Here is a 20431-nt window from a genome sequence, read left to right on the forward strand (position 1 = left end):
CATGTTCACAAATACAACCTTTGATTTTAATAACGTATTAGTAAATGCTGAAATTAATAATAACTAAGATTAATAAATTCTGAAGAATTATTGTTCATTCTTAGTTCATGTTAACTAATGAACCTTATTGTAAACCAGTATTTCTAATAACATTTTCAAAGTAATATCAATCAAATGCAACTATTAATCTAACATTATTCTTTATGTAGCAGTTTTTTTCCCATTAAAAAGCATTTTTAATTATGTGAAGTTTGTTTTGCTGTGGAAAAGCATCAGCTTCACCTCTTTATCTGTGTAGATTTTCTGCATTTAATCGTTCCACGTTCTCTTATTTTCTCTCGATGTGCATTTGATTCATTCAGGGATCCGAGATTCTTTAGATATTTGTGCTGGAAAACAAGACAAAAGTATTAATTCTTTGCAGGGCAGGTTTATTATTTTTGCAGTCTTTTACTGGTAAACATCATGATTATTTTACACGGCAGATGTTCACTGTATGGATTTAATATTAGTAAATCATCTCCAGAGCTTTCTCTCATTTGCTCAATCAGCAGAACTTGTTCTTGATTCTCAAGATAAACACATAAACGGCCTTAAAAACAAGATCAGTTTACTTTGAGAAGCCAGATAATCATGCATGCTTGTTTTTTGACAATAATTCCTGAATTGAGTTCATTTGTTTGTCAATTGTTCTCTTGTTAAGTGTAAATCTCACAGCGCTCGGAAAAGCTCTTTCACAATGGAGCAAAAAATTAACTTCATTTAGGAAATATTCCCTGATGTCATGCAGTTCTGCTTCTGAAGTACTGTAAATTCATCTCGTTTTAATGACTTTTATGTGTTTTTAGAGGAAAACGAGACAAATGTATTATGAGGATATAATAAACATTAACATCATGATTATATGTAAAGCCATTTGAAAATAGAGGAAAAAAAACATTTTTGTCAAGATCACAGGTGAAAAACAGCAGTAATTTTGAAGAAAATGCTGTGAATGTGTTTGAGTCTGTGGATCATATGTTTATATTCACTAATCTAATGCCTCTCTCTCTCCCTCCCCCCCTCTCTCTCTCTCTTCCCCCCCCCCTCTATCTCTCTCTCCCCTCTCTCTCTCTCTCTCTCTCTCTCAGGAAACTAAGATCGATTGTGTTCGTGTGGCCACTAAAGGTAGGTCTGTGTGAGAGTAATCGAGTGACTGATTGAAACATGTTCCCTAAATGATTCCAGCATGTCTGCGGGAATGACTCTGACTGTGTTCAGAATGGAAAACTAGCTGAGCATTCATGGCACACACACACACACACACTCACTCACTCACTCACACACTCACACGAGGGAACAAGACACTGTGTCGATTGACGCTGAGGGAACACTTCACCTGATGACGTCTTGAAGCACATGTATTCCGGTGTGGCGGAACGTCAGAGGCGGGTGACGCCACAAACCAGGACACTATAAAGCTGCCCAAAAACACAGCAGTGCTAGCTTCGTAACAGTCTGAAGTAGTCGCTGACTGGCACGTAGGAGATATGGCAAGGTGACGCAGAGTCTCGTTCCCTCTTCAGGGAACTGAGGTTACAGTCGTAACCGAGGCGTTCCCTTTCAATGGGACTCGTGATGCGTCGATTGACGCTGAGGGAACATCTATACCAACGCCACCTTAGCGAGAAGTGTCTGTCCAGTGTGATATAATAAGAGCAGCGCTAGGACAAGAGCACCTGGGACCCTGGTGTAGAGTACAGGTTCAAAGAGTAGAACCTTACGAATGTGTCGAACGACAGGAGTTGCTCCCCGAGATGTCTGTGATGGGTGGGGGTCCTCACCACACCCTGCCGCATCACAGACATCTCGGGGAGCTACTCCTGTCGTAAGGGCCTTGGAGGTCGAGTGGGAACGGACAGCCAAAGGTGAGGGCTGTCCGACCGACTCATAAGCCAGTGAGATCACCCACGCTCATTCTCTGCAGGGGACCCTTTGTTAGGGGGCCGAACCTGCTCGAGGGCCACCACGGTGGATAGGACCCCCATAAACCTGGGCTGGCGAGACACGAACTGTATTTGATACCCTTTTTCTATGGTCTGCAGGACCCAACGAGAAATATTTGGCATTAGCTTCCACGCTGCCAACAATTCTACTAGTGGTACCATACTCTCGAGACTGGCTTCTGGTTGTTGTTGTGCAGTCAGTCCGACGCCCTGTAACGGCGAACCGTTGACTGGGGGGACTGTCCTCATTGGCCTGAGCCTTCGGGCATCAGGACCTCTTCCCCGCAGCCTCCTTGGAGATAATGACGTCCTCAGATCCATCTTACCCCTTGAAAACTGCGGCTGAGAGCACCCTCCCTGTCCCTGTCTGAGGGGGAGCACGGGAGGCTAAGCTAGCTTTAGATGTTTGGGATATTAGATATGAGAGCGACGGGGAGGAGCTTCTGGAAGGCGTCCGTCTGCTTGCCTGACTCCTGGAACCTCTCGACGTCGCTGAAGAGGCCAGAAGGTGACGGGGCGCGTCCATCAGACAATTCTTGTCCTTCTCTCTAATATTGCTGAGGTTGAGCCACAGATGCCTCTCAGTGGCCACCAGGGCTGCCATAGAGCGGCCGATGGATTTAGCCGTCTCCTGGGTGGCCCTGAGAGATAAATCTGTGTTCGCGAACTACGTCAGGACCAATTCCCCCGCCCTCGTCCATGTCTCCTCGGCTTGGTAGTCCTGCAGAAACTGTGAAGGCGAGCTGCAGCCTGGCAGAGTTAGCTTTAGCCACTAGTGAAGATGTGGTTGTGTCTGGCTCAGTGGGTAATGCCGGGGCCTTTAGGGAAGATGTCGCCTCAGGGAGAGATAGCTCACTAGCGTCTCCTCCACTTTTGGCATCTCCCCATAACCGTGCTCTTTATAATCCGATACACAGGAATAGTTTATTTGAGCACTATACACTCTGTACGAAACCGGTTTCTTGACACCTCGTGTGGAGTTTGGGGAAAAGCGGTAGACCTCGGCGTCGAGGTAGTCCCGGAAGTCCCTCTATCCCTCGAGCGCTGACTCCTCACCCAAACAAGATACACAGAGAATGTGTGTGTCCACCTGTTAAATAACACGGGCAGGGGTGCACACACACCCTAAACTGCTGCTTGCTTGCCATGACTTTATATATAGAGATATAAAGACAAACAACACCAAATATGACAGGGACAGTTTCACAGTGCGCTACTTCAGACCGTAACGATGCTAGCGCTGCTGTGTTTCCGGGCAGCTTTATCGTTCCCTGGCCTCTGACGTTCACATGTGCTTCACGACGTCCTCACCGAAGCGTTCCCTCAGCGTCAGTCGACCTTGAAAGGGAACTCGTGCTTACCGACAGATTGAGATGTTTTAGATGTGGATTTAGTCCTTGAACCTGCGATTATGTGAGAAGGACGGGTGAAGAAACACTGTCATTCTGTCCTTCAAACTGCAGTCTCTACTACGAGCTTTGACGGCCTTTATACCTGTTTATACCTGTCAATCATCACACACACACACACACACACACACACACACACACACACACACACACACACACACACACACACACACACTTATTAAATGAGCTTCTTCCTCAGTGTTTCTGTCTTGTTTTCCAGCACAAACATCTAAACATTCTTAAATCAAGATTCATTTACTGGAAAAGCAAAATGACTGAAGATATTAAGTCTTGTTTAATGAAAAATGTATCAAAATAAAGTGAGTTTGTGCTTAAAACAAGAGCAAATATCTGTCAGTGGAGTCAGAACAATAATCTTGTTTTCTCTTTGAATTGAGTTGATTTTTCTGACTCCACTGGTTACCGAATGTCTTGAAGGGCGTATTTTCATATTTTTTGAGGAACTCGGTCGTGTTTTCCACACACATGTCAAAATGTACATGCAATAATTCACTGACCTTCAATGTCAAGCTATTAATTCTCACTGAGCATGTGAACAAAACTTTCTGTCTTTCTCAAGCTCTTTTCTAAAGCCCTCGTGAGCTGCCGTTCTGGCCGAAGCTTGACGGATGTCCATCACATTCGCTCACTATAGATCAGTTGCTATGCTAACGAAGCCATACTTCTGATCAATTATGAGTGTTAGCGAAGGATTGATCATGTGATTGTCCGTAAAGCGGCCGCTCGTGAGGGTTTGGGTGGAGCCTGTGTCTCTCTCTCTGCATTAATAACCTGTGAATGAAGGAATGCCTCCCTCTCTCTCTCTCTCTCTCTCTCTCTCTCTCTCTCTCTCTCTCTCCCTCTCTCTCTCTCTCTCTCTCTCTCTCTCTCCCTCTCTCTCTCCTCTCTCTCTCTGTCTCTCTCTCTCCCCCCTCTCTCTCTCTCTCTCTCTCTCTCTCTCTCTCTCTCTCTCTCTCTCTCTCTCTCTCTCTCTCTCTCTGCATGTTGGCTGGATCTCTTCTCCTCTTCTAGCTGCCATTATTGTGACACAGCTCACCACACCATATGTGCGAATCGCACCCGCTGCCGGCGACAGCCAACTAACAGGTCAGAACTACCACCGTCCACATCAGTGTGTGTGTGTGTGTGTGTGTGTGTGTGTGTGTGTGTGTGTGTGTGTGTGTGTCCTGGTAAACCCAAAATGTCCCCAAAAAGATGCCAATATATAAAATCCTTGTCCTTGGGGACATTTTGGTCCCCATGAGGAAAACAGATCATCAATCATACAGAATGAGTTGTTTTGAAAATGTAAAAATGCAGAAAGTTTTGTGTGATGGGTAGGTTTAGGGTGTGTGTGTGTGTGTGTGTGTGTGTGTGTGTGTGTGTGTGTGTGTGTGTGTGTGTGTGTGTGTGATGGGTAGGTTTAGGGTGTGTGTGTGTGTGTGTGTGTGTGTGTGTGTGTGTGTGTGTGTGTGTGTGTGTGTGTGTGTGTGTGTGTGTGTGTGTGTGTGTGTGTGTGTGTGTGATGGGTAGGTTTAGGGTTAGTGTGTGTGTGTGTGTGTGTGTGTGTGTGTGTGTGTGTGTGTGTGTGTGTGATGGGTAGGCTTAGGGTTAGTGTGTGTGTGTGTGTGTGTGTGTGTGTGTGTGTGTGTGTGTGTGTGTGTGTGTGTGTGATGGGTAGGTTTAGGGTTAGTGTGTGTGTGTGTGTGTGTGTGTGTGTGTGTGTGTGTGTGTGTGTGTGTGTGTGTGATGGGTAGGTTTTGCCACAAAGATAGTGAACCAGACGTGTGTGAGTGTTTGTGTGAAGGGTAGGTTTAGGGGTAGAGTTAGAGTGAGTGTGTGTGTGTGTGTGTGTGTGTGTGTGTGTGTGTGTGTGTGTGTGTGTGTGTGTGTGTGTGTGTGTGTGTGTGTGTGTGTGTGTGTGTGTGTGTGTGTGTGTGATGGGTAGGCTTAGGGTTAGTGTGTGTGTGTGTGTGTGTGTGTGTGTGTGTGTGTGTGTGTGTGTGTGTGTGTGTGTGTGTGATGGGTAGGTTTAGGGTTAGTGTGTGTGTGTGTGTGTGTGTGTGTGTGTGTGTGTGTGTGACGGGTAGGTTTAGGGTTTGCGTGTGTGTGTCTACGAGTGCGTGCGTGTGTGTGTGATTGTTAAACCAGTCCAGTTTCTGCTTTGTGTGTGTGTTCATGTCTAGATCATACTTCATTCCAAAATCAAAAACATATATATATATATGTTACCGGCAAAGTGTGAAATCCCGGTATTGTATAGAATGCCTGATGGTTTTTGGCAAAAATACATTACCTAGGCATTCTATAGAATTTACCGGTAACATATATATATCAAATTCTATTATATTTTCTTTTATTTTTATATTTATATTTTCTATTATATTTATATTTTATGGAATTTATACATTATACAAATATTTTATACTTTTATTTATATAATTTATTATTTTTATAATAATTTATCTTTTATTTTATTTTATTAGTTTTGTATATTTTTTATTAATAGTAATTGTTTATTTTAAGCATGAAGATTTGGTGTTTTCCTAAAATGTTCATTTCCATAATGTGAAAATAACAACATGTTTTTTTTCAGTTGGTTCATATATCATGGTAGTATTTGTTGTACTGCCCTAAAGTTATGCAGATTTGAATAAATAAATCATGATTTTGTAGTAATTTGAATCGTCTTTGAGAAATCTCAAAACTAAAGCATCTGGATGCATTACAGTCATGAGAATTGAGGATATTTGTTTAATTGTCGTGAAAATAATGTCATTAAAATATATATATTAGTCTTCAATCACTATTCATAATGTTCTTATGCCAAATGTAATTCATACATTTTTTTAATTTTATTTTTAGAGTGAAATATGAGCTGGACATGTTTTTTTGTTGTTGGTTTATAAAATCTGTGCAACTTTTTCATTGCTTGTTTATAGTGCTCTGTGGTATATATTTGCTCCGTGTGTGTGTGTGTGTGTGTGACCCGGGACTGAATGTTTAGTTGTGTTTGTCGATTGCTTTTAGCTGTGAATGGATGCAGGTTGAAAAGGTAATTGAGGATTTTCAGGGTTATGTTCGTCTGACGAGCCTCGTTTGATCCCGGCTGTTTTGCTTCCCGCAGAAGGTCACTTTCTATTAGCCGAATCTGCGCGCTGAATACACACCTTTACTGCGGGAAATAAACGCTGGAGCAGGAGTCACTAAATTAGCTGCTTTTTATTCAGCGCTGATGTCCTTCGAAGGAATCGATGTGACCCGGCAGACCCTGAACTAAAGACCGCAGCGCATGACAAGCTCATCCCGTTTAAATTACATTTCAATATTCCCAGTCCAGCTGAAGCTCTCATCCGCCGCTGTCAGAGGCAGCGTTTCACACATCAGCGTTTAAATACTAACAAATGATGAAATACTAAATCATAATTATGAGATAAAGTCAAAATTATGAGATTAAATAGTCAATTATGAGACAAACATCCAAATGATAAATCATAATTATGAGATAGTCAAAATTATGAGATTAAATAGTCAATTATGAGACAAACGTCAAAATGCTAAAATACTAAATCTTAATTATGAGATTAAATAGTCAATTATGAGACAAACATCCAAATGATAAAATACTAAATCATAATTATGAGATTAGATAGTCAATTATGAGACCAACTTCAAATGATAAAATGCTAAATCATAATTATGAGATAAAATAGTAAATTGAGACAAACATCCAAATGATAAAATACTAAGTCATAATTATGAGATAAAATCTAAATTATGAGATTAAATAGTCAATTATGAGACAAACATCGAAATGATAAAATACTAAATCATAATTATGAGATAAAGTCAAAATTATGATATAAAATAGTCAATTATGAGACAAACTTCAAATGATAAAATGCTAAATTATAATTATGAGATAAAGTCACAATTATGGGATGAAATAGTCAATTATGAGACAAACATCCAAATGATAAAATACTAAATCATAATTATGAGATAAAGTCAAAATTATGTGATTAAATTGTCAATTATGAAATTAAATAGTCAATGATGAGATTTAATAGTCAATTATGAGACAAACATCAAAATGATAAAATTCTAAATCATAATTATGGCATAAGTCATAATGATGAAATACTAAATCGTAAAATAAGATAAAAAGTTTGAATTATGAGATTAAAAAGTTAATTATGAAACAAAAGGCAAAATGATGAAATACTGACATAAAAAGTTGAAATTATAAGATAAATGTTCAAAATAAAAATAAGATTAAAAATCAGATTTGAATGTAAATTTGTACTTTTTATGTTAGAATTATGACTTTGCATGTCATAATTAAAATTTTAGGATTTATCAAAGCATGAATTCGGGCTTCTGTTGTTGTTCTTCCTTGAGAATCACATGCGGCGAAACAGAAACCCAAACCCGGCAACCGTCCTCCATCACCATGGCAACGGCTGAGGGATGCTGTCAGGCCATCACCATGGCAACGGCTGAGGAAATGTAGCGAATCCGGCCCAAATCCACAATGTTTTCCGTTTAGAGCTGAGAATTGATATTTGGCTCGACATGCATCTCGAGTTCCAGTGATCTCTCCGGAGAAACATCTGAGACTCGTTCACTTTGCTCTCTAGGAGAAACATCTCAGATCTTAAAGTCGTTCTCTTTTCTACAAGCAAAGCCAGGCTAGTCTAACCAGTGATTAACTTGATTAATGGTCTACCAACACTAACCTGTTTTACTAACAAGCACATCATTATATAGATCTTCCTTCGTCCACTGATGTTCTGCGCGTCACATGTCCATTTGTCTTAAAGTCTGCTGATTAAAACAAATAAAGAACCGATGTAGGAGAGTAGTTATTATATTATAAACTCTGTATATTCCAAAAATATATCCCGAAGTTTGTGAGATATAAACACACACATCAACCTGATTACATGTTCAGCGTTCATGTAAACACTACAGTCAGATCCATCAATCAGAACCAGTTCAGGCCGACTGAAGCACAAGTGGAGCATGTAAACGATGCCACTGGTTTAGTGTTGCACTGACTGGTTTAGTGTTGCACTGACTGGTTTGGTGTTGCAGTGACTGGTTTGGTGTTGCAGTGACTGGTTTGGTGTTGCAGTGACTGGTTTAGTGTTGCAGTGACTGGTTTAGTGTTGCAGTGACTGGTTTGGTGTTGCAGTGACTGGTTTAGTGTTGCAGTGACTGGTTTGGTGTTGCAGTGACTGGTTTGGTGTTGCAGTGACTGGTTTAGTGTTGCAGTGACTGGTTTGGTGTTGCACTGACTGGTTTGGTGTTGCAGTGACTGGTTTGGTGTTGCAGTGACTGGTTTGGTGTTGCAGTGACTGGTTTAGTGTTGCAGTGACTGGTTTAGTGTTGCACTGACTGGTTTGGTGTTGCAGTGACTGGTTTAGTGTTGCAGTGACTGGTTTAGTGTTGCAGTGACTGGTTTGGTGTTGCAGTGACTGGTTTAGTGTTGCAGTGACTGGTTTGGTGTTGCAGTGACTGGTTTGGTGTTGCAGTGACTGGTTTGGTGTTGCAGTGACTGGTTTAGTGTTGCAGTGACTGGTTTAGTGTTGCACTGACTGGTTTGGTGTTGCAGTGACTGGTTTAGTGTTGCAGTGACTGGTTTAGTGTTGCAGTGACTGGTTTGGTGTTGCAGTGACTGGTTTAGTGTTGCAGTGACTGGTTTAGTGTTGCAGTGACTGGTTTAGTGTTGCAGTGACTGGTTTAGTGTTGCACTGACTGGTTTAGTGTTGCACTGACTGGTTTAGTGTTGCACTGACTGGTTTGGTGTTGCAGTGACTGGTTTAGTGTTGCAGTGACTGGTTTAGTGTTGCAGTGACTGGTTTGGTGTTGCAGTGACTGGTTTAGTGTTGCAGTGACTGGTTTGGTGTTGCAGTGACTGGTTTAGTGTTGCACTGACTGGTTTAGTGTTGCACTGACTGGTTTGGTGTTGCACTGACTGGTTTAGTGTTGCAGTGACTGGTTTGGTGTTGCAGTGACTGGTTTAGTGTTGCAGTGACTGGTTTAGTGTTGCACTGACTGGTTTGGTGTTGCACTGACTGGTTTGGTGTTGCACTGACTGGTTTGGTGTTGCAGTGACTGGTTTAGTGTTGCAGTGACTGGTTTAGTGTTGCACTGACTGGTTTAGTGTTGCACTGACTGGTTTGGTGTTGCACTGACTGGTTTAGTGTTGCAGTGACTGGTTTAGTGTTGCACTGACTGGTTTAGTGTTGCACTGACTGGTTTGGTGTTGCACTGACTGGTTTAGTGTTGCAGTGACTGGTTTGGTGTTGCAGTGACTGGTTTAGTGTTGCAGTGACTGGTTTAGTGTTGCACTGACTGGTTTGGTGTTGCACTGACTGGTTTGGTGTTGCACTGACTGGTTTGGTGTTGCAGTGACTGGTTTAGTGTTGCAGTGACTGGTTTAGTGTTGCACTGACTGGTTTAGTGTTGCACTGACTGGTTTGGTGTTACACTGACTGGTTTAGTGTTGCACTGACTGGTTTAGTGTTGCACTGACTGGTTTAGTGTTGCACTGACTGGTTTGGTGTTGCACTGACTGGTTTGGTGTTGCAGTGACTGGTTTAGTGTTGCAGTGACTGGTTTAGTGTTGCACTGACTGGTTTAGTGTTGCACTGACTGGTTTGGTGTTGCACTGACTGGTTTAGTGTTGCAGTGACTGGTTTGGTGTTGCAGTGACTGGTTTAGTGTTGCAGTGACTGGTTTAGTGTTGCACTGACTGGTTTAGTGTTGCACTGACTGGTTTGGTGTTGCACTGACTGGTTTAGTGTTGCACTGACTGGTTTAGTGTTGCACTGACTGGTTTAGTGTTGCACTGACTGGTTTAGTGTTGCACTGACTGGTTTAGTGTTGCACTGACTGGTTTGGTGTTGCAGTGACTGGTTTAGTGTTGCAGTGACTGGTTTAGTGTTGCAGTGACTGGTTTGGTGTTGCAGTGACTGGTTTAGTGTTGCAGTGACTGGTTTGGTGTTGCAGTGACTGGTTTAGTGTTGCAGTGACTGGTTTAGTGTTGCACTGACTGGTTTAGTGTTGCACTGACTGGTTTGGTGTTGCACTGACTGGTTTAGTGTTGCACTGACTGGTTTGGTGTTGCACTGACTGGTTTAGTGTTGCACTGACTGGTTTAGTGTTGCACTGACTGGTTTAGTGTTGCAGTGACTGATTTGGTGTTGCAGTGACTGGTTTAGTGTTGCAGTGACTGGTTTAGTGTTGCACTGACTGGTTTAGTGTTGCACTGACTGGTTTGGTGTTGCACTGACTGGTTTAGTGTTGCAGTGACTGGTTTGGTGTTGCACTGACTGGTTTAGTGTTGCACTGACTGGTTTAGTGTTGCACTGACTGGTTTGGTGTTGCACTGACTGGTTTAGTGTTGCAGTGACTGGTTTGGTGTTGCAGTGACTGGTTTAGTGTTGCAGTGACTGGTTTAGTGTTGCACTGACTGGTTTAGTGTTGCACTGACTGGTTTGGTGTTGCACTGACTGGTTTAGTGTTGCACTGACTGGTTTAGTGTTGCACTGACTGGTTTAGTGTTGCAGTGACTGGTTTGGTGTTGCACTGACTGGTTTGGTGTTGCAGTGACTGGTTTAGTGTTGCAGTGACTGGTTTAGTGTTGCACTGACTGGTTTAGTGTTGCACTGACTGGTTTGGTGTTGCACTGACTGGTTTAGTGTTGCAGTGACTGGTTTGGTGTTGCAGTGACTGGTTTAGTGTTGCACTGACTGGTTTAGTGTTGCACTGACTGGTTTGGTGTTGCACTGACTGGTTTAGTGTTGCACTGACTGGTTTAGTGTTGCACTGACTGGTTTAGTGTTGCACTGACTGGTTTGGTGTTGCAGTGACTGGTTTAGTGTTGCAGTGACTGGTTTAGTGTTGCAGTGACTGGTTTGGTGTTGCAGTGACTGGTTTAGTGTTGCAGTGACTGGTTTGGTGTTGCAGTGACTGGTTTAGTGTTGCAGTGACTGGTTTAGTGTTGCACTGACTGGTTTAGTGTTGCACTGACTGGTTTGGTGTTGCACTGACTGGTTTAGTGTTGCAGTGACTGGTTTGGTGTTGCAGTGACTGGTTTGGTGTTGCAGTGACTGGTTTAGTGTTGCACTGACTGGTTTAGTGTTGCACTGACTGGTTTGGTGTTGCACTGACTGGTTTAGTGTTGCACTGACTGGTTTGGTGTTGCACTGACTGGTTTAGTGTTGCACTGACTGGTTTAGTGTTGCACTGACTGGTTTAGTGTTGCAGTGACTGGTTTGGTGTTGCAGTGACTGGTTTAGTGTTGCAGTGACTGGTTTAGTGTTGCACTGACTGGTTTAGTGTTGCACTGACTGGTTTGGTGTTGCACTGACTGGTTTAGTGTTGCACTGACTGGTTTAGTGTTGCACTGACTGGTTTAGTGTTGCAGTGACTGGTTTAGTGTTGCAGTGACTGGTTTGGTGTTGCACTGACTGGTTTAGTGTTGCAGTGACTGGTTTAGTGTTGCAGTGACTGGTTTGGTGTTGCACTGACTGGTTTAGTGTTGCAGTGACTGGTTTGGTGTTGCACTGACTGGTTTGGTGTTGCAGTGACTGGTTTAGTGTTGCAGTGACTGGTTTAGTGTTGCACTGACTGGTTTAGTGTTGCAGTGACTGGTTTAGTGTTGCAGTGACTGGTTTGGTGTTGCACTGACTGGTTTAGTGTTGCAGTGACTGGTTTAGTGTTGCAGTGACTGGTTTAGTGTTGCACTGACTGGTTTAGTGTTGCAGTGACTGGTTTAGTGTTGCAGTGACTGGTTTGGTGTTGCACTGACTGGTTTAGTGTTGCAGTGACTGGTTTAGTGTTGCAGTGACTGGTTTGGTGTTGCAGTGACTGGTTTAGTGTTGCAGTGACTGGTTTAGTGTTGCAGTGACTGGTTTGGTGTTGCACTGACTGGTTTAGTGTTGCAGTGACTGGTTTGGTGTTGCAGTGACTGGTTTAGTGTTGCAGTGACTGGTTTGGTGTTGCACTGACTGGTTTGGTGTTGCAGTGACTGGTTTAGTGTTGCAGTGACTGGTTTGGTGTTGCAGTGACTGGTTTGGTGTTGCAGTGACTGGTTTAGTGTTGCAGTGACTGGTTTGGTGTTGCACTGACTGGTTTAGTGTTGCAGTGACTGGTTTGGCTTTGCACTGACTGGTTTGGTGTTGCAGTGACTGGTTTAGTGTTGCAGTGACTGGTTTAGTGTTGCAGTGACTGGTTTAGTGTTGCAGTGACTGGTTTGGTGTTGCAGTGACTGGTTTAGTGTTGCAGTGACTGGTTTAGTGTTGCAGTGACTGGTTTGGTGTTGCAGTGACTGGTTTGGTGTTGCAGTGACTGGTTTAGTGTTGCAGTGACTGGTTTGGTGTTGCACTGACTGGTTTAGTGTGTCAGTGACTGGTTTGGTGTTGCACTGACTGGTTTGGTGTTGCAGTGACTGGTTTAGTGTTGCAGTGACTGGTTTAGTGTTGCAGTGACTGGTTTGGTGTTGCAGTGACTGGTTTAGTGTTGCAGTGACTGGTTTAGTGTTGCAGTGACTGGTTTAGTGTTGCACTGACTGGTTTAGTGTTGCAGTGACTGGTTTAGTGTTGCAGTGACTGGTTTGGTGCTGCACTGACTGGTTTAGTGTTGCAGTGACTGGTTTAGTGTTGCAGTGACTGGTTTGGTGTTGCAGTGACTGGTTTAGTGTTGCAGTGACTGGTTTAGTGTTGCAGTGACTGGTTTGGTGTTGCACTGACTGGTTTAGTGTTGCAGTGACTGGTTTGGTGTTGCAGTGACTGGTTTAGTGTTGCAGTGACTGGTTTGGTTTTGCACTGACTGGTTTGGTGTTGCAGTGACTGGTTTAGTGTTGCAGTGACTGGTTTGGTGTTGCAGTGACTGGTTTGGTGTTGCAGTGACTGGTTTAGTGTTGCAGTGACTGGTTTGGTGTTGCACTGACTGGTTTAGTGTTGCAGTGACTGGTTTGGTGTTGCACTGACTGGTTTGGTGTTGCAGTGACTGGTTTAGTGTTGCAGTGACTGGTTTAGTGTTGCAGTGACTGGTTTAGTGTTGCAGTGACTGGTTTGGTGTTGCAGTGACTGGTTTAGTGTTGCAGTGACTGGTTTGGTGTTGCAGTGACTGGTTTAGTGTTGCAGTGACTGGTTTGGTGTTGCAGTGACTGGTTTGGTGTTGCAGTGACTGGTTTAGTGTTGCAGTGACTGGTTTGGTGTTGCACTGACTGGTTTAGTGTTGCAGTGACTGGTTTGGTGTTGCAGTGACTGGTTTGGTGTTGCAGTGACTGGTTTAGTGTTGCAGTGACTGGTTTAGTGTTGCAGTGACTGGTTTAGTGTTGCAGTGACTGGTTTAGTGTTGCACTGACTGGTTTGGTGTTGCACTGACTGGTTTGGTGTTGCAGTGACTGGTTTGGTGTTGCACTGACTGGTTTAGTGTTGCAGTGACTGGTTTGGTGTTGCACTGACTGGTTTGGTGTTGCACTGACTGGTTTGGTGTTGCACTGACTGGTTTAGTGTTGCAGTGACTGGTTTGGTGTTGCACTGACTGGTTTAGTGTTGCAGTGACTGGTTTAGTGTTGCAGTGACTGGTTTAGTGTTGCAGTGTCTGGTTTGGTGTTGCACTGACTGGTTTGGTGTTGCACTGACTGGTTTGGTGTTGCAGTGACTGGTTTGGTGTTGCAGTGACTGGTTTGGTGTTGCACTGACTGGTTTGGTGTTGCAGTGACTGGTTTGGTGTTGCAGTGACTGGTTTGGTGTTGCACTGACTGGTTTGGTGTTGCACTGACTGGTTTGGTGTTGCAGTGACTGGTTTGGTGTTGCAGTGACTGGTTTAGTGTTGCACTGACTGGTTTGGTGTTGCACTGACTGGTTTGGTGTTGCAGTGGCTGGTTTGGTGTTGCAGTGACTGGTTTGGTGTTGCAGTGACTGGTTTGGTGTTGCAGTGACTGGTTTAGTGTTGCACTGACTGGTTTGGTGTTGCACTGACTGGTTTAGTGTTGCAGTGACTGGTTTAGTGTTGCAGTGACTGGTTTGGTGTTGCACTGACTGGTTTAGTGTTGCAGTGACTGGTTTAGTGTTGCACTGACTGGTTTGGTGTTGTACTGACTGGTTTAGTGTTGCACTGACTGGTTTAGTGTTGCAGTGACTGGTTTAGTGTTGCAGTGACTGGTTTGGTGTTGCACTGACTGGTGTAGTGTTGCAGTGACTGGTTTAGTGTTGCAGTGACTGGTTTAGTGTTGCACTGACTGGTTTAGTGTTGCACTGACTGGTTTAGTGTTGCAGTGACTGGTTTGGTGTTGCACTGACTGGTTTAGTGTTGCAGTGACTGGTTTAGTGTTGCAGTGACTGGTTTAGTGTTGCAGTGACTGGTTTAGTGTTGCAGTGACTGGTTTGGTGTTGCACTGACTGGTTTGGTGTTGCAGTGATTGGTTTGGTGTTGCACTGACTGGTTTAGTGTTGCACTGACTGGTTTGGTGTTGCACTGACTGGTTTGGTGTTGCAGTGACTGGTTTGGTGTTGCACTGACTGGTTTAGTGTTGCAGTGACTGGTTTAGTGTTGCAGTGACTGGTTTGGTGTTGCAGTGACTGGTTTGGTGTTGCACTGACTGGTTTGGTGTTGCAGTGACTGGTTTGGTGTTGCAGTGACTGGTTTGGTGTTGCAGTGACTGGTTTGGTGTTGCAGTGACTGGTTTAGTGTTGCAGTGACTGGTTTAGTGTTGCAGTGACTGGTTTGGTGTTGCACTGACTGGTTTAGTGTTGCAGTGATTGGTTTGGTGTTGCACTGACTGGTTTAGTGTTGCACTGACTGGTTTGGTGTTGCACTGACTGGTTTGGTGTTGCAGTGACTGGTTTGGTGTTGCACTGACTGGTTTAGTGTTGCAGTGACTGGTTTAGTGTTGCACTGACTGGTTTGGTGTTGCAGTGACTGGTTTGGTGTTGCACTGACTGGTTTGGTGTTGCAGTGACTGGTTTGGTGTTGCACTGACTGGTTTGGTGTTGCAGTGACTGGTTTGGTGTTGCAGTGACTGATTTAGTGTTGCAGTGACTGGTTTAGTGTTGCAGTGACTGGTTTAGTGTTGCAGTGACTGGTTTAGTGTTGTGTTGCACTGACTGGTTTGCTGTTGCACTGACTGGTTTGGTGTTGCACTGACTGGTTTGGTGTTGCAGTGACTGGTTTGGTGTTGCAGTGACTGGTTTGGTGTTGCAGTGACTGGTTTAGTGTTGCAGTGACTGGTTTAGTGTTGCAGTGACTGGTTTGGTGTTGCACTGACTGGTTTAGTGTTGCAGTGACTGGTTTGGTGTTGCACTGACTGGTTTGGTGTTGCAGTGACTGGTTTGGTGTTGCACTGACTGGTTTAGTGTTGCAGTGACTGGTTTAGTGTTGCACTGACTGGTTTGGTGTTGCAGTGACTGGTTTGGTGTTGCACTGACTGGTTTGGTGTTGCACTGACTGGTTTGGTGTTGCACTGACTGGTTTGGTGTTGCAGTGACTGGTTTGGTGTTGCAGTGACTGATTTAGTGTTGCAGTGACTGGTTTAGTGTTGCAGTGACTGGTTTAGTGTTGCAGTGACTGGTTTAGTGTTGTGTTGCACTGACTGGTTTGCTGTTGCACTGACTGGTTTGGTGTTGCACTGACTGGTTTGGTGTTGCAGTGACTGGTTTGGTGTTGCAGTGACTGGTTTGGTGTTGCAGTGACTGGTTTAGTGTTGCAGTGACTGGTTTAGTGTTGCAGTGACTGGTTTGGTGTTGCACTGACTGGTTTAGTGTTGCAGTGATTGGTTTGGTGTTGCACTGACTGGTTTAGTGTTGCAGTGACTGGTTTAGTGTTGCAGTGATTGGTTTGGTGTTGCACTGACTGGTTTGGTGTTGCACTGACTGGTTTGGTGTTGCACTGACTGGTTTGGTGTTGCAGTGACTGGTTTGGTGTTGCACTGACTGGTTTGGTGTTGCAGTGACTGGTTTAGTGTTGCACTGACTGGTTTGGTGTTGCAGTGACTGGTTTGGTGTTGCACTGACTGGTTTGGTGTTGCACTGACTGGTTTGGTGTTGCACTGACTGGTTTGGTGTTGCAGTGACTGGTTTGGTGTTGCAGTGACTGATTTAGTGTTGCAGTGACTGGTTTAGTGTTGCAGTGACTGGTTTAGTGTTGCAGTGACTGGTTTAGTGTTGCAGTGACTGGTTTAGTGTTGCAGTGACTGGTTTAGTGTTGTGTTGCACTGACTGGTTTGCTGTTGCACTGACTGGTTTAGTGTTGCAGTGACTGGTTTGGTGTTGCACTGACTGGTTTAGTGTTGCAGTGACTGGTTTAGTGTTGCAGTGACTGGTTTAGTGTTGCACTGACTGGTTTAGTGTTGCAGTGACTGGTTTAGTGTTGCACTGACTGGTTTGCTGTTGCACTGACTGGTTTAGTGTTGCAGTGACTGGTTTAGTGTTGCACTGACTGGTTTGGTGTTGCACTGACTGGTTTAGTGTTGCAGTGACTGGTTTAGTGTTGCACTGACTGGTTTGGTGTTGCAGTGACTGGTTTAGTGTTGCAGTGACTGGTTTGGTGTTGCAGTGACTGGTTTGGTGTTGCATTGACTGGTTTAGTGTTGCAGTGACTGGTTTGGTGTTGCATTGACTGGTTTAGTGTTGCAGTGACTGGTTTGATGTGACTGGTTTATTGTTGCAGTGACTGGTTTAGTGTTGCAGTGACTGATTTGGTGTTGCAGTGACTGGTTTGGTGTTGTACTGACTGGTTTGGTGTTGCAGGTGCTGCGACCCGTAAGCCTGACGCCGTGGAGCCGGAGAAACACACGGATCACACGGTGAAGATCGCAGGAGTTATCGCTGGAGTCCTGCTCTTCGTCATCATCTTCCTCGGCGTGGTGCTGGTCATGAAGAAACGGTAAGAGCTTTACTTACGCTCAACTATATTACCTCTGATCTGATTAACATCAATGTTTAATTCCTTTAAAGCCGAAGTGTGTCATTTACGCACCACTGCACTCCCACCAGCTGTCAGTCAAACCCCGCCCCCAAACTCACGTCATTGGCTGAGGTGTTGATTCAAACTGCCAGTGACTCACTATAGTGACTGAACATAAAAATACAAGAACGTATTTGAACGTGGGAAACAAATGACTGGTTTTTAGCTGCTAAATATATGTGCATGTTCCAAAACCATCTTGAGCTGGTCTGAACTGGTTTTCCAGCAGGTTTTCCAGCAGAGAGCTGAAGATATAGTTCACTGGAGTGGCGGTTTTGAAGCCCATTCTCACCACATTAGAAAAAACTAATAAAAATCATAATTATGAGATAAAAAGGCCATCATAATTATGGCCTACTAAAGTAAAATTATGTAATAAAAGTCAATATTTTTGCATAAAAAGTCATGATTATGAGATAAAAGATCAAAATTATGAGATCAAAAAATCTAAATTATGATATACTAAGTCATAATTAAGAGATAAAAAGTCATGATTATGGACTACTAGATCAAATTTATGAAATAAAAGTCAGTATTTTGGCATGAAAAGTCATAATTATGAGATAAAGTCACAATTATGAGATAACAAAAATCAAAATGACATAATTATGAGGTAAAAAGTAATGATTATGATAAAAAAATATATATAATAATAGCCTACTAAATCTAATGTAGTAAAATTCAATATTTTAAATTATTGCATACTAAATCAAAATTATGTAATATCAATATTTTGGCATAAAAAGTTATAATTGTGAGATAAAATCATGATTATGGCATAAAAAACTTAAGTCTGGAATAAAAAGACAAAATTATGACAAAGTATAAGATAAAAAATCACAATTGATATATTCATTTATTATAATTCATATAAGTCATAATTATGAGAAACAAATCAATATTATGACATAATTAGTAATAATTGAGATAAAATGTCAAAATCACGACAAAAAGTCAGAATTATTACACAAACAGCCATAATTATTCTATTAATTGTTTTACGCACCACTGCACTCCCACCAGCTGTCAGTCAAGCGAATAGCCCCACCCCCAAACTCACGTCATTGGCTGAGGATGTTCTGACTCTGAAGGTGAAGATCAGGGAACAGAAACGAACACATTCAGTGTTTCCCGTCACGGTTCCATCGAGCCACGAACACATGAAAGTCGAGCGCTTCTCAGTCGGCCCTTTCGTCAGCTGAACACAGAATAATTGATTTGATCGCTCTGATAAGCACCATTACACGGTTTGTGGCACCAGTACATGCTGGCTGATGAAATATTAATTTTTTCTCTCTGCTCTCAAACAAACGGCGCGCTTTAATGACCCGGCGACAGGAAACAGCACAAATATTTTCCAAGCTTATCTTGTGCAGGAAAGAAAAAAAGAGTGAAAGAAAGGCAAAGATAAGAGCGGAAAAATGATGAAAGGCGTTTTTTGTCCCAACGAGACGCCGAGGGCGAGTTTACATGAGATCCCGTTCTCAGCGTGTTCAGGAGCAAACATCCGGATGTTGAGATCCAGAGCCTGTTTCCAGGGGTTTGAGATGTAAAGTGAAGGCGGGCGAGTAAATATGTTTTTAATGAGAGTCATTACGCTCTCAGAATAAGGGTGTTTGTCTCTATTGATTTTGCTGTTGAGCCTCAAAATGGCCAAACATTTGCAGAGGATTCCTCCGTTCTGCTGACTGGACGAGTTACCTCGGATCGTTTGTATGCGTCGGCCATTTTAGCGTAATGATCTTGGCATGGCGTGTTAAATCTCACTGTAATTTGATGGGATCCATTTCCACTGACATCAGTAATTGAGTCCGGCCTGAACTCACTGTTAACAGAGACAACTAATACTCTCTCTCTCTCTCTCTCTCTCTCTCTCTCTCTCTCTCTCTCTCTCTCACTCGCTCTCTCTCTCTCTCACTCGCTCTCTCATCTCTCTCTCTCTCTCTCTCTCTCTCTCTCTTTTACTGCAGATGAAAATGAAGCTGAGTCTCATTAAACCCTGCTTGTGTTTAATCAGTCGAGTGCTGATCGATATTTGATCATTTAGCTGATCGAACTTTGAAAATGCATTAATTTTGCGATATCGAGCCTCATTAATAAAGCACAAGTGTGTGTGTAAATTGTTTATAAGAAAATGTGCATGTAAATATTGCATTAAAAAGAAGTGCAGTGCCATTAATGAAATGCATTTGTGTAAATCTGAATGAAAATGTTGCTTTCGACACGATCAGATCGATTGATTCTCAAGTAAATTGATGCATTATTCAATGTAAACACACAATAACGTTGAGGTGAAAGTTACAAACTGGTAACACTTTACAATCAGGTTCATCAGTTAACATTAGTTAATGCATTACAAACATGAACTAACATGAGCAACATTACATCATTAATTTATTAATAATAATCCAGCTGTTCATTGTTTGTTCATGTTAGTTCACAGTGCATTAACTAATGTTAACAAATACAACCTTTGATTTTAATGATGTATTAGTAAATGTTGAAATTAATATTAACTAGGATTCAAAAATGCTGAAGAATTAGGTTAGGGTTAAAAGTACTAAAGTACTAAACTAAAGTAGTTAACTAATGTTAACTAATGAACCTTATAGTAAAGTGTTACCCAAAAAATGATATAAAAAAGCAAGTGATAATCCAGTGTTTCTGCCATCGGCCTTTCTCAAGGTATTAATTATAATTCATTATATCTGATGACTGGAATGTTGGTTTTAGAAATACATAAATAAGTCTAATAACACGAGCGATACTTGCTTTTTTTGAAAGATTGACACAGGATTTTCACAGTAACAGCCTCGTTATCGTTTGCTTCTAATTAAGTATGAACTGTGGTATTCTTAGAGACGCTCCTAACAATGTAACAATGAGACGCTCCTAACAACAGTTGCCACGCCCACAATCTAGGCTCCGCCCACACTCTAGGATCCACCCACAGCCCCGCCTCTCTCTCTCTCTCACACACACACACACACACACACACACACTGCAGGCACTCGTCACTTGTGTCACCATATCAGGTTTTGGTCATTTTCTATA

At 42.9% G+C, this 20431-nt stretch overlaps 1 protein-coding gene across 11 annotated transcripts in view; it reads left to right on the plus strand.

Moving 5' to 3' along the window:
* Positions 1–20431, plus strand: part of ptprma (protein tyrosine phosphatase receptor type Ma) — a 296654-nt gene that overhangs the window by 189094 nt on the left and 87129 nt on the right. For 6 of the 11 annotated variants that reach the window (XM_081352828.1, XM_081352833.1, XM_081352834.1 and 3 more), the window contains exons 13-14: positions 1131–1167; positions 17161–17296. In XM_081352828.1, the coding sequence (XP_081208954.1) occupies positions 1131–1167; positions 17161–17296 (173 nt within the window). Of the gene's footprint in view, positions 1–1130; positions 1168–4426; positions 4502–17160; positions 17297–20431 lie in introns of all 11 variants that reach the window. The other 5 variants (XM_081352824.1, XM_081352829.1, XM_081352830.1 and 2 more) reach the window with 1 other exon arrangement.

This window comes from Scardinius erythrophthalmus (assembly GCF_964197995.2).
Source record: "Scardinius erythrophthalmus genome assembly, chromosome: 22".
Taxonomy (NCBI): Eukaryota; Metazoa; Chordata; class Actinopteri; order Cypriniformes; family Leuciscidae; genus Scardinius; species Scardinius erythrophthalmus.